General features: G+C 34.0%; 1 protein-coding gene across 7 annotated transcripts in view; it reads right to left on the bottom strand.

Annotated features, from left to right (window-relative positions):
• Positions 1-13,335, bottom strand: part of LOC134692957 (rap1 GTPase-activating protein 1-like) — a 252,361-nt gene that overhangs the window by 197,336 nt on the left and 41,690 nt on the right. Inside the window, exon 1 of one of the 7 annotated variants that reach the window (XM_063553618.1) lies at positions 2,309-2,464. The exons of the other annotated variants lie outside the window; for them this stretch is intronic. Within the exon in view, the coding sequence (XP_063409688.1) occupies positions 2,309-2,357 (49 nt within the window). The 5' untranslated portion in view covers positions 2,358-2,464. Of the gene's footprint in view, positions 1-2,308; positions 2,465-13,335 lie in introns of those variants that run through there. 7 annotated transcript variants of the gene reach the window in all.

Here is a 13,335-nt window from a genome sequence, read left to right as displayed (position 1 = left end):
TGGCTGTTATCTGCTCTTTGCTCTGGTAATTGTCTGGGTTTAAGCAAAAAAGTGGTCCCTTTTCAGACAGTTGGTCTTATATTATAGGTTCAATCTATATAAAATGTTCAACAGAGGGATCTAAACATGATGGTCTTAATATAACATAGTTTTTTTTTACCTTTACTTTTCTACATTGGCTAGAGGTATAGGGGGAGGGTTGAGATCTCACAAACATGTTTAACCCGCCGCATTTTTGCGCCTGTCCCAAGTCAGGAGCCTCTGGCCTTTGTTAGTCTTGTATTTATTTTAATTTTAGTTTTTTGTGTACAATTTGGAAATTAGTATGGCGTTCTTACTTACTTACTTACTTACTGCCCAGTATGCCATTGGCATGTAGGGCAGCTCATAGTATGGCATTCATTATCACTAAACTAGTATATATTTGTTTAGGGGCCAGCTGAAGGACGCCTCCAAGTGCTGGAATTTCTCGCTGCATTGAAGACCTGATGGTGACCGTCTGTTGTTGTTTTTTCTATGGTCGGGTTGTTGTCTCTTTGATACATTCCCCATTTCCATTCTCAATTTTATTTTGCATAATACAGGTGGTCTCTTAAAGCAGGTTTGACTGTATATATTAGTTAATAAATTTGACAAAAGACCAACAGCCCAATGACAGAAAAGGTCCATGTGACCTTAGTTATAAATAGACATAAATCTGAAAAAGAAATTGTGTGTTGTTTGCCATCTTTAAATAAAGGTAGAAAGGTACATGTCTTAGCATGAGGGTGGTAATAGAGGTACCTTCATGACAAATAACAGTTAAAATTCTAGCCAAATGACAATGGTAAATTTTGGTGCATTACGATAAAAGATGCATTTTCGTTTAGACAATAAAAAATCAATCATATCCCTAGTATAATGCAGATTCAGAAGAGTCTACAGTGAAGTGATTGATTGATTGGAATTTAACACCACTTTCAACACTATTGTGCTATTTTGGAGTGGTAATTAAGTTTTTATAGGTTGAAAAAATCAGAATGCACGAAGAGAATCTGACTGACCTTTGGAGGGAAAACTGACAGTGCTAGAATCAATAAAGATTTGGGGTCAATTGCAACCTCAAGAGTTGACAGGCTAGAGATTATTATGGTAGTTGGACTTCTTAGACCACTCTGCCAAAGAGTGTCAACAATAATACATGAGCACACACGCTGAAATGTCACGCCTGCTTTATTCATCAAGATTGAATAACTTGTTACTCTATAAATTTGATCTATAAATAACATACTAGAATATAAATGGAGAACGTGTCCATGAAACACAAATATCCATGCTTGATGCCACCCAAATAAGAACTTGATCTCAGTTTTGTGGTTATAAGCATTGTGTATTATGTTTCATAACATTTGGTTGACACAAACTTACAGTTAAAGAACTAAAACCATTTCTGGGTCATGTGTACAGACAGACAAGGTTTACCTTAATAGCCCCTCCACTAAAGCTGGGACTAATAAATTCAGTTGTGAAATTGAACAAAACTGACTGTTAATAGTAAACCATTATTTCTTTCTTCCCCTTTAATAAATGTTTGAAGAAAAATCATCATATTTTATTGCTTGTTAAATTAGAATTAACTAATGCCTCTTTAAATCTGAACCAGCTAAGGCGCTATTTTTATATGGGAAACCCTAAAAATCATTCAGATAAAAATAAAATAGCAGGTGCATTCCTCCTTGTCCTGTAGAATAATAAGTGCATATCATACCCGTAGCCAGGGGGTTCAGATGACCCCCCCCCCCTTGAAAACAAATAAGCACTGTTAAAGTCAATGTTCTGTTCGAATTGTGACTGTTAAAATTCAGTTAGTGAGTCCAACAAATCCCCCTTGGAAATTTCTTACTACGGGTCTGCATTAAATGAGTTAAAAATCTGATTGGCAATTTCTAAGAGTTATGGCTTATCTTAGTGTCTCTTAGAAGTGGGCCAAGTTTTTACTAGTACCAGCATGGCTTTTTACATGATAAAACCTAGATATTTATGCACCACTGAGAACCAATCATTTTTCGTTATATCGCATACTGTGTATTCATTTATTTTTTTTGGGTATCAATTTTCGGGGATTGAGGAAATCTTGTATCTTCATGGATTTTTGATATCATGGTCCTTCCAATCTTTGCATACAAAGCCTAAAGAAAATTTGTAATTCTTTTAGCATTTGAATTCTTGGTTCACCTCCTTCCATGAAAATTTGTATCCAACGAATAATATGGAATCTACAGTATATCAAATGCAATTATATAAGTAATATTTTTATTTCAGAACTTGCCTGTTAATGATGAAGTTTTCCGCAATGGAAATTTTGTGTTTTTAAACATTCCAATTGATGTAATTAATAATTTGCTAATAATCCATTTATATCACAACGAATTTAACCTAGCCAACAAGTTCTTTTAAATATTTCATTAAAATGTGAGAATTTTCATCAAATTATGACAAATATTTCCTACTTAAAAACCAATCCTTTAATTATCCAATGAAACAATCAAGTTTCATTTAAGGCTATCTCAAAGTAAATTGTAAAAAGGAAAAGATTTTCTCTAACTCAGGATGCAATACCTCTTGAAGTTAAATAACTCATACTAAGGGCAGTAACTCATGTTAATTTGATAAAAAAAAACTACTGGAAAAAATTCAGCATTTAAATTTTATAACAAATTTTTATTAATTTCAGAATATTTGGAAAACTGTGAAAGAGTCTAGATTTTGAAATTTTAAAGATTGTAAATTTACAAAAAAAAAACAAATTTTTAATCAGTTTTAAATATATTAATTCATAAAATAATTGAGAGATATCCCCTATGTAAACTTTCATTCTTGAGACATGCCCCCTTTATATAGTCCGAACCACTTAGTAATATTTCCTGTCAATGTCATCATTCCAGGATTAAAATCTATAAATTATATACACTAATTCAATCATTAAAATCTATAAATTATACACACTAATTCAATCATTTTCCAATTAAATGATCTCCTACTATAAACATATTTAGAAATACAATTCATTTTAAATGAAACAAATATCTCTTGTAATTCAGGATATTGTTCCAGGATTATAATTTAAGAGGGTGCTAAAGGGTTATTTTCGTGCAACGTTTTAGGCCTTTTTATTAAATGTGTTTTTGTGTTTGGACGTTTTATTTCTCGTTTTCTCGTGTTTGGTTCGACATGCTTGCCTCCTGTTTTTCTATATTTATTTTCCATGTTTCATGTGGTTACTCTTAATTTCTCGTGCTTATCCCGCATTTGATTAAAAAGTATACCAGGACTGAATTCAAAGTCAGTCCGAAGCGCAGATTGTTTTAAATTATGAGTTCCCAAAATATTTAAAATGGCTACCAAATTAATTATTATGAATAATAGTTTTCTCTCAAATCAGTTGCAACTTTAGGGGACGCTCAAAAGGTGACTGCAGGGTCATCATGTCCATTACATTATGACTAGATGATCTCTAAGAACGGCTGATTAATAAATTACTTAACTTTTTACATTGATATTAACGATTTTATTTCTTGTGCTTCATTTTATCAGATTTATATTTTCCTTGCAACGTTTTCGCGATTTTTATTTCACATGTTTCCGTGTTCAAGGCCCCCCTTTACCACCCTCATTTAATACGCCAGACGCGTGTTTCGTCTAACTAAGACTCATCAGTGACGCTCATATCAAAACAGTTAAAAAGCCAAACAAGTACAAAGTTGAAGAGCATTAATTCAGGACCCCAAATTCCAAAAAGTTGTGCCAGATACAACTGTTTTCTGATTGTTTGGTCTAGTTTAAATAGATGATGCAACCTAAGGAACACATAATTTCCATTTGTCCAGTCTTATCATGCACTCCTAAGTATAAAAAATTTGGCTTCATTCAGTCTATCTATCCAGAAATTAATCATTTTACTTGGTCAAGTCATTCCTCAGTGATTCCATATATACACAACCAAGTTTTCCACAAAAAAGGGGGCACACACCCTCCCCTACCCCTATTTATGCCTCTGGTAATATGACAAGTAAGTAAGGATGATGTCAGATGTTTATGTAGACAAGTATTTATTTTGAAGTATTAATTTCCTGTAACATACAATTTCTTTCCTGAAAACCTCAGAGTTGTTTCCCTTTACATTGTATATATTTTGTTTTCTCAACCCATCATTGTAGGTTACAGGTTAAATTGTGTTTTATGTAAGATTTTGAACCTGTTACATCTCTTCTGTAAACCAATGATTATATAAGGATTAATGTTTCTTTCTTTTCTAGTGTGAGGGGTATTTAAAATGTCATGAACTTGATTATTATTCATTAACCATTATGGCATCTGGAACTTAAGGGCATACGATACAGTTTTGATCCTGTATTTACAAGTTCGTGAAAATTTGCATATAGGCTGTTTTTTACCTGATTAAATCAAATATGTAATAAAAAATATACCTTCATATGCTACTTTTTGAGTAAAATGAGTTTGAAATTTTGTATATTTGCTCAAAATTCAGATTTGTGGCCGTAATTTCTTTTTCGAAAGAAAGACATAACTTTTTTGTTATAAAAGATAAACCCAAATTGTTTTTTGTTAAATAATCAGTAATTTCTGGAATTTATAAGTATTATGCATTTTTTATTCAGAAATAACTCATATTTATCAAATATTCATGAATTGTGGAAAATACGTCATTTTTTGCTGCATATTTATCAAAATTTTAAAAAAATCCTCTATTTACAGTTTTATAAAATTTTGGTCACATAATCTCCCTGCAAAATGAAACAAATTGCTGTTTTGAAAAATAGGGGTCCATGAACTAGTTTTCAAATTAAATCAGTTTGAATGATAAAAATCAGTCGAAAAATGCATCTTTTCCCGATATGTCACAGTTTGACGTCGCGAAAATAACATTTTACGTTAGCAACGTCATTACCTCCCCTGTAACTGTATCGTATGCCCTTAAGAGGAAATTAGATATAAACACATATATAGAAAAATAAAAAAAATTGTTCATTTATATGTTTTGGAGTTTAGTGTGACATCAATTTTCAGTGAACTAGTACACATTTTTGTTTGGGGGCCTGTGAGCTGAAGCTTGTACCAGATGTGGGATTCCTTGCTGCCTCAAAGACCCATTGGTGGCCTTGAACTGTTTTCTGCACTTTGGTTGGGTTGTTGTCTCTTTGACACACTCCTAATATCCATTATCAACTTTATTCAAGGATAATATATCAAACAGAAAAACAAGTAGTAAAATTGAGAATGGAAAGTAGATTTATATTTAACATTAAAACAAGTTATAACTTACTCACACGTGACCCAGGGAAATCAGTGGCGGATCCAGAACTTATCATAAGGAGGGGCCTGCGGACTGACCTAAAAGGGGGGGGGGGGGGGCTCTAGTCATGCTTCAGTGATTCCCTATATAATCAACCAAATTTTCCCCACGAAAGGGTGGGTTGAGGACTCCCCTGGATCTGCCTATGGAAATATCAGGGAAGATATGTTTAAACCATGACTTAGCCCAGGTGAGATGGTTAACCATGATTGATGATTTGGTGCTGTGACCCTTAATGATTCATTTCATCAGACTTTTGGATCAGTTACCTTAATTATGCACTATTCACTATTATCATTCTCTAAATAAAGATTCAATTCAATCTAAAACAGGTCTGACAGTGTATATATCCTAGAATAAATAAAATTTAAAGATGCATGCTGAGGTTCTTTTGAAATCTCTAATAATAAAAAAAGTATAAGTACATTGCAATTGAATTAAATGAAAAAGAAAGATATGAAGGTTAAAACGGAAGATTCAAATAACAACTGAACTTGATAAATAAGTCAAGTGGAAAAGGAAGAATAAAATCAGCTGATATGAGACTAAACAGAAACAGGAAATATTATTGTCGGACATCTTTGAATTTTTGAAATGGCGTTTGCAAGTTCAATACAAAAAGGACAAGTACCTGTTGGATGTCAGTTATGTGAAGGTGGAAATAAGATTAAATGGAAATGTCGAACATGTGAGTCGCTCATGTGTGACAATTGCAAAGATGGAGTCCATCTAAAGATTGGGAAAGACCATAAAATACTTAATATAAATGACCTTGGAAAACCTGAAGGGTCAAAGGACACAATAATATTCAGTGAAGTCCTATGTGATGAACATTCTAACCAAGCTTGCTGTCTGTTCTGTAATACGTGTAATAAGTTTATCTGTCCAAAGTGTATCACTAAAGTTCATAATTGACATGAGTTAATTGAAGAAGAAGACTATAATAAAGGCAAAGTACAACTGAACCCAAAACAGAAGAGTAAAATTAAGTTAGAAATATCCAAAGTTTATACAACAGATCTTACTCATATTCACTTTATAGCCGTATGCTCTGATGGTTCTCTGTGGATGGGGGATGTTACAAGATCAAAGTTACAACATGTCAAACTTAGGGAGAATAGAACTGAAGTAATAACAACCTTAAACACTAAGATTTATGGAATGGCAAAAACTGATTCTAATAACATTCTTGTTGTAACACCAGGTGAGACTAAACTCAAACTAATCAACACCATGACAGGGGAGATAACTGATTCCAGGTATGATGTAAAACCATTGTATCCAATCAGTGTCCATGTGACCAGTGATCACAGAGTTATCATAGGAGCCAAGTCTGGCGGTAAGAAATTCCCTGTCACAGGAAGACGTGTAGTGGTGGTCATGGATTTGGAAGGAAAACAACTAAAGGAATATGAGCATGAAAGTCATAAGAAACAATTATTTAGTTTGCCGAGATTGCTAACTAGTACCAGTACTAAACGATTATTTTCCTTCCCTAGAGGTGTAACTACTATCAGTAATGGTAACATCTGTGTGGTGGACTGGTTAGATTATGATCAAAGAGGTAGAGTGGTAGTGATATCACCAGGAGGAGACATTCTAGGGACTTACACTGGTCACCATGATGTCAACACCGAGGAGAAACCATTTAAACCTGCAGGAATACTAACAACACCATCAGATAATATCGTTGTTACTGATGTGGACAATCATTTATTACATATACTGACTGACCAAGGACAAATTATAACCTACTACAACCTCCATGACATGGAAATCTTAGGTCCATGCTCCCTTGCTCTGTCTACTTCAAGAACTATTTATACAGGATGTGTTAGTGAAGCAAGAAGTCCTGACACTACAAAGTCCAAACTTTATGAGTTAAACTTTGCTGCATTCTAAAGATTTTACTTGCTCTGTCTGCAAGAAAGGAACTCCAGACACTAGAAAGTCCAAACTTTATGAGTTCAACTTTTCTAGATTCTAAAGTTTGTCCTTCTCTTTAATCTACATCAGAAACCATTTATATAGGGTGTATTAATGAGATATGAGGTCAGACACTACAAAGGCCAAACATTATCAGTTAAACTTTTCTGGATTCTAAAGATTTCCCTTGGCCTTGCACTGTCTACATCAGGAACATTTTATATAGGATGCATTAATACAAAAGGAAGTCCAGATACTAGAAACAACAAACTTAATAAGAATATTTGGGATTTTGGTGATTATCATTTTTAAATCAACATAAAGAACTATCTACTGGTACATAGGAGTTTGAATTCTATGGATTTTATTGATTCAGGAACTTAAGATTCAGAAAGAAGTTTATGGATTTTAATGATTCAGGAACTTAAGATTCAGAAATTAGTTTAACAACGGATTTTGATTTTAACAATAATTTGAATATCATAAAATTTCTTTTGAAAACTTATAAATTTCTGGGTATCTTAAAGTCATAAGAAACGAGTGACCGGTGAAAAATAATGTTCTTCCAATTCTTGAACCAACGCATACAAACATCATAAACTTAGTCTTCTGTACTCGAATTTATCATTTTTTTCGTGAAAATTTCGTATAATCGTCAATTTTTTTTTCAATCGGTCAGTGTTGTTGTGAAAATATGGCAGGTAATTAAAGTTCGTGTTTTGAAGCCGAAGTTTAACGATTGTCACCTGTTTGTCAACAATTGACGAAAAATAAACAAAAAGCATGGAAATTGAGCACGTGTTTAACATGTAAATACAGATAATAGCTTATTTTAAGGACATCTATGCGTATTGTGGTCACCGGATTTTTACGAGATGGGTCACACTGAGGTCACCTTGCATACGGAAAATATGTCGGGGAATTGCTTGCTGGAAGGAAGCAATTCATATAAAGTAAACTTCTTCTAAATATGAATAAATTGAAGAATTTTCTTCAGAAAAAAGTATATGTACATAAGTTTTATAATGAAAACTATCCATTGAGTTATAAAAAACATATGCATTATTTTTTTTTTACTTGAGGTTTCTTATGACTTTAACATTGATACAAATTTTACCAATACAAAGCAAAAGACAATCTCTGCTGATATTTACATATTTACTGTTTATGTATTATCCTTATGAATCATTAATAAATCCAACTTCTCCACTCAAGTTTTTAACTTGTATGTATTGGTACAGGTAGCAGCATATTTACTAGGTTTCCAAAATTTTATAAAATTGATGAAAATTGTTAAAAATTTACTATAAAAGAGGGACGAAAGATACCAAAGGGACAGTCAAACTCAAAAATCTAAAACACTGACAACGCCATGGCTAAAAATGAAAAAGACAAACAGAAAAACAATAGTACACATGACACAACATAGAAAACTAAAGAATAAACAACACGAACCCCACCAAAAACTAGGGGTGATCTCAGGTGCTCTGGAAGGGTAAGCAGATCCTGCTCCACATGCGACACCCGTGGTGTTGCTTATGTGATTACAAATCTGGTAAATAGTCTAATTCGGTAGGTTAAATTCATGAAAGGGAAGGGGATTGTAGTTACGATGTAAGGAACATATCCGATATCATTTGTGAAACAGTTATTCCATAACGGTCAACCAACTCGTGATGGCGTCCGTAAAATTTACAAAGGGATGATTTCAACTTCACCATTTGGAACTCTTGGTTTAATAGCTTCCTTGTGAGCAGTAACCCTCTATCAAGAAAATCATGATAGGAAATGCAAGCACGGGAATATTGTATCAATTGGGAGATATATACCCTGTATGCAGGTGCTGCTGGAATGTTGCTACTTAGAAATGGAAAGTTCACAATTGGAAAGCTGAAATCATCTCTTTTGTCGTAAAGTTTTGTCTTCAACCGACCCTCATTGTCAATTTCTAGATGTAAGTCAAGATATGAAGCCGACTTAACTGTATCTGTAGTATCCTTTATCTCCAATTCGATGAGATAGATGCGATCCACATAATCACTCCTTAAGGGGTCAACTGACCATTTTGGTCATGTTGACTTATTTGTAGATCTTACTTTGTTGACCTTAAATTATTGCTGTTTACAGTTTATCTATAATATTATTCAAGATAATAACCAAAAAGTCAAAATTTCCTTAAAATTACCAATTAAGGGGCAGCAATCTAACAATGGGTTGTCTTACTCATCTGAAAATTCCAGGGCAGATAGATCTTGACCTAACTAACAATTTTACTCCCTTAATGCAAGATTTGCTCCAAATTCTTTGGTTTCAGAGATATAAACTAAAATCTACGTTTTACCCTATTTTCTATTTTTAGCAATTACAGCCATCTTAGTTGGTTGGCCAGGTCACTGGACATATTTTTTAAACTATATATTCCAATGATGATTGTGGCCAAGTTTGGTTAGATTTGGCCCAGCAGTTTCAGATGAGAAATTTTTGTAAAAGTTAAAGACGGACAACAATTAGTGACGAGAAAAAAACACTTGGCCCTTTGGGCCAGGTGAGCTAGAAAAGGGAGTGAAAGGTGAACTGAATTTTGCATTTTCATGTTGTTAATGATTTGGTTGGACATAAGATTTTAGAGAGATGGTGACGTGTATTTCTATTCCAATTATAACTTTACATTTTTCAGATAAACCCACTAAAATTGCATTTCTCCAACATAAAATAACAAGAGTGCACACTCTGAAATTGTCTTGCCTTCTTTATTAATCATTGACATTATGTTGATATAAGTCCTAAATATAAAGCTTTACTTCAACTATCACATAAACTCAACATTAACCAATAAAACTAATCATTGATCAATGAACCATGCCAGGCAGACATATACAGCAAACAATTCTTCCATACAACAAATATAGTTGACCTATTGCTTAAAAATGAAGAAAAACAGACCAAAACATAAATACTTAACACTTAGCAATGAGCCCTAAAATAGAGGTTAAGGTCAAATAAAACCTGCACAACTGACATGTAGATCATAAAATTATTTCCATACATTACAAATATAGTTGACCTATTGCATATAGTGTTAGAAAAATACTGTAAAAGCAGAAATTTTCGTGCAGAATTTAATTTCGTTTATTTCCTGGAAAGAATGTATCCACTAAATTAACCCCCCCACGAAAGTTTAACCTCTATATAAAACCACTTACAGTTTAAGGAAACCACAAAATTAAATCCCTATGACATTTTACAGAGAGACAAATCCACTAAATTTAAACCCCACGAAATTTAATGTTTCTACAGTAGACCAAAACTCAAAAACTTAACTTTGACCACTGAACCATGAAAACCAGGTCAAGGTCAGATAACACCTGTCAGCTAGACATGTACATCTTACAATCATTCCATATGCCAAATATAGTTGACCTATTGCATATAGTATAAGAAAAAAGACCAAAACACAAAAACTTTACTGTGACCACTGAACCATGAAAATGAGGTCAAGGCCAGATGACACCTGCCAGTTAGACATGTACACCTTACAGTCCTTCCATAACCTAATATACTAGACCTATTACTAATAGTATCTGAGATATAGACTTGACAACCAAAACTTCATCTTGTTCACTGATCCATGAAATGAGGTCTAGGTCAAGTGAAAATTGTCTATTGGGCATGAGGACATTGCAAGGTACGCCCATACCTAATATAGTTATCCTTTTACTTATAATAAGAGAGAATTGAACCATGAAAATGAGGTCAAGGACATTAGACATTGTGACTGACAAAAAGTTCCTAACATGAGGCATCTTTATACAAAGTATGAAGCATCCAGGTCTTCCATCTTCTAAAATATAAAAGCTTTTTTAAGAAAAGAGGGACAAAAGACACCAAAGGGACAGTCAAACTCGTAAATCTAAAACAAACTGACAACGCCATGGCTAAAAATGAAAAAGACAAACAGAAAAACAATAGTACACATGACACAACATAGAAAACTAAAGAATAAACAACACGAACCCCACCAAAAACTAGGGGTGATCTCAGGTGCTCCGGAAGGGTAAGCAGAGCCTGCTCCACATGCGACACCCGTCGTGTTGCTTATGTGATTACAAATCCGGTAAATAGTCTAATTCGGTAGGTCAAATTCATGAAAGGGAAGGGGATTGTAGTTACGACGTAAGGAACATATCCGATATCATTTGTGAAACGGTTATTCCATAACGGTCAACCAACTCGTGATGGCGTCCGTAAAATTTACGAAGGGATGATTTCAACTTCACCATTTGGAACTCTTGGTTTAATAGCTTCCTTGTGAGCAGTAACCCTCTATCAAGAAAATCATGATAGGAAATGCAAGCACGGGAATATCGTATCAATTGGGAGATATATACCCCGTATGCAGGTGCTGCTGGAATGTTGCTACTTAGAAATGGAAAGTTCACAATTGGAAAGCTGAAATCATCTCTTTTGTCGTAAAGTTTTTGTCTTCAACCGACCCTCATTGTCAATTTCTAGATGTAAGTCAAGATATGAAGCCGACTTAACTGTATCTGTAGTATCCTTTATCTCCAATTCGATGGGATAGATGCGATCCACATAGTCACCAAATTTTGAATTGTTTAGTGAAAGAACGTCATCTATATAGCGGAAAGTAGAGTTAAAGGATATTGCTAACTTCTTATCTTTCTTCCTAAGAAGTTCTTGCATGAAGTCAGCCTCATAATAATAAAGAAACAAGTCAGCAAGTAGAGGGGCACAGTTTGTTCCCATTGGGATGCCGACAGTCTGTTGAAAAACACGTCCTCCGAACGTAACAAATATGTTGTCAATCAAGAAATCAAGCATCTTGATAATATCGGTTTCAGAGAATTTTTTGTTTGAATCAGAATGGTTCTTTACAAAGTATGATTTATCCCTTCCTAAGACAAGATACTTGTATCTACATTGGCCATTCTTTTTTATGAAGCAAAGTAATACCAACTCTTTTAATTTGTCTTTTAGTTTGGAATGTGGAATACTTGTGTAAAGAGTAGAAAAGTCAAATGTTTTAATACTGTTACAAGATGAAAGAGAGTTAGATTGTATGTACTCTAAAAGATCTTTGGAATTTTTAAGTATCCACATCTGATTCACGCCACCTCTAGAATAGGCAGTTTCACAATAACTTTGAAGCCCGTCTTTGATTGCTGATAAAATGGATGTTAATAATTTAGAAACGGGTTTCGTGGAGCACTTGGAAGACCCAGCAATATACCGTTGTTTGTAAGGACACTTATGTAGTTTAGGTATCCAATACAGTGATGGAAGATCCAGTTCTTCATCTTTGGTTGAAATACCAAAGGAACAAAGAACAGACCTATGATTATCCAGGATTTCCTCTTTGGTAAGTGTCGTGAGGGTATATGTTGGGTTTCCAAGTGAATTGTCTATACCTAATTCGTTTATCAAGCAATTAATGTAATGACTTTTACAGATAAAAACGATGTTATTTGGGGCTTTGTCTGCGGGGACAACAACATATTCATCATGGAGGTCAGATAGGTGTTTAGCAACATTTGGATCTTTGAAGATTGACGTAGCATGGGCATTGATGGACCCATTCAGTTTCTTAATTCTGATTTGTATTAACGACCTCACTGCCTTAATCCATTCGGATAAACGGTCTACGTCTTCCTTCTCGCGCTTAGCCCATTGCCTGGCATAATACTCGACTGAATCCATCAAAATTTTAAAGTTGTGTTTCCAATTGATGGATTTAGGCTCACGATATTTCGGACCTTTCGATAACACGTTTCGTAGAGAAGTGTTATTAACAATGTTAAGGTCACCGGTAATAACGTGGCCAGCAGGATTATATGTGAATTGGGAACTAGAACAAGTGCAATCAGGAGGTTTAGACTTGAAGTCGTCAATATCGAGATCCTGCAAAACGCGTTTGTAATTGGAAATTTTAGTTGCAATAGGTTTGGTATAGGTATAAGAAATTATTGGTACAGACTGGTCTTTGAAATAAAGAGGTATTTTCGATTGAACTAATTTATGATGAAGGATATTGCCTA

This window comes from Mytilus trossulus, chromosome 12, assembly GCF_036588685.1.
Source record: "Mytilus trossulus isolate FHL-02 chromosome 12, PNRI_Mtr1.1.1.hap1, whole genome shotgun sequence".
In the NCBI taxonomy this organism is placed as follows: Eukaryota; Metazoa; Mollusca; class Bivalvia; order Mytilida; family Mytilidae; genus Mytilus; species Mytilus trossulus.
Note: the sequence above shows the minus strand (reverse complement) of the source record. Positions and strands in the feature narration are given on the sequence as shown.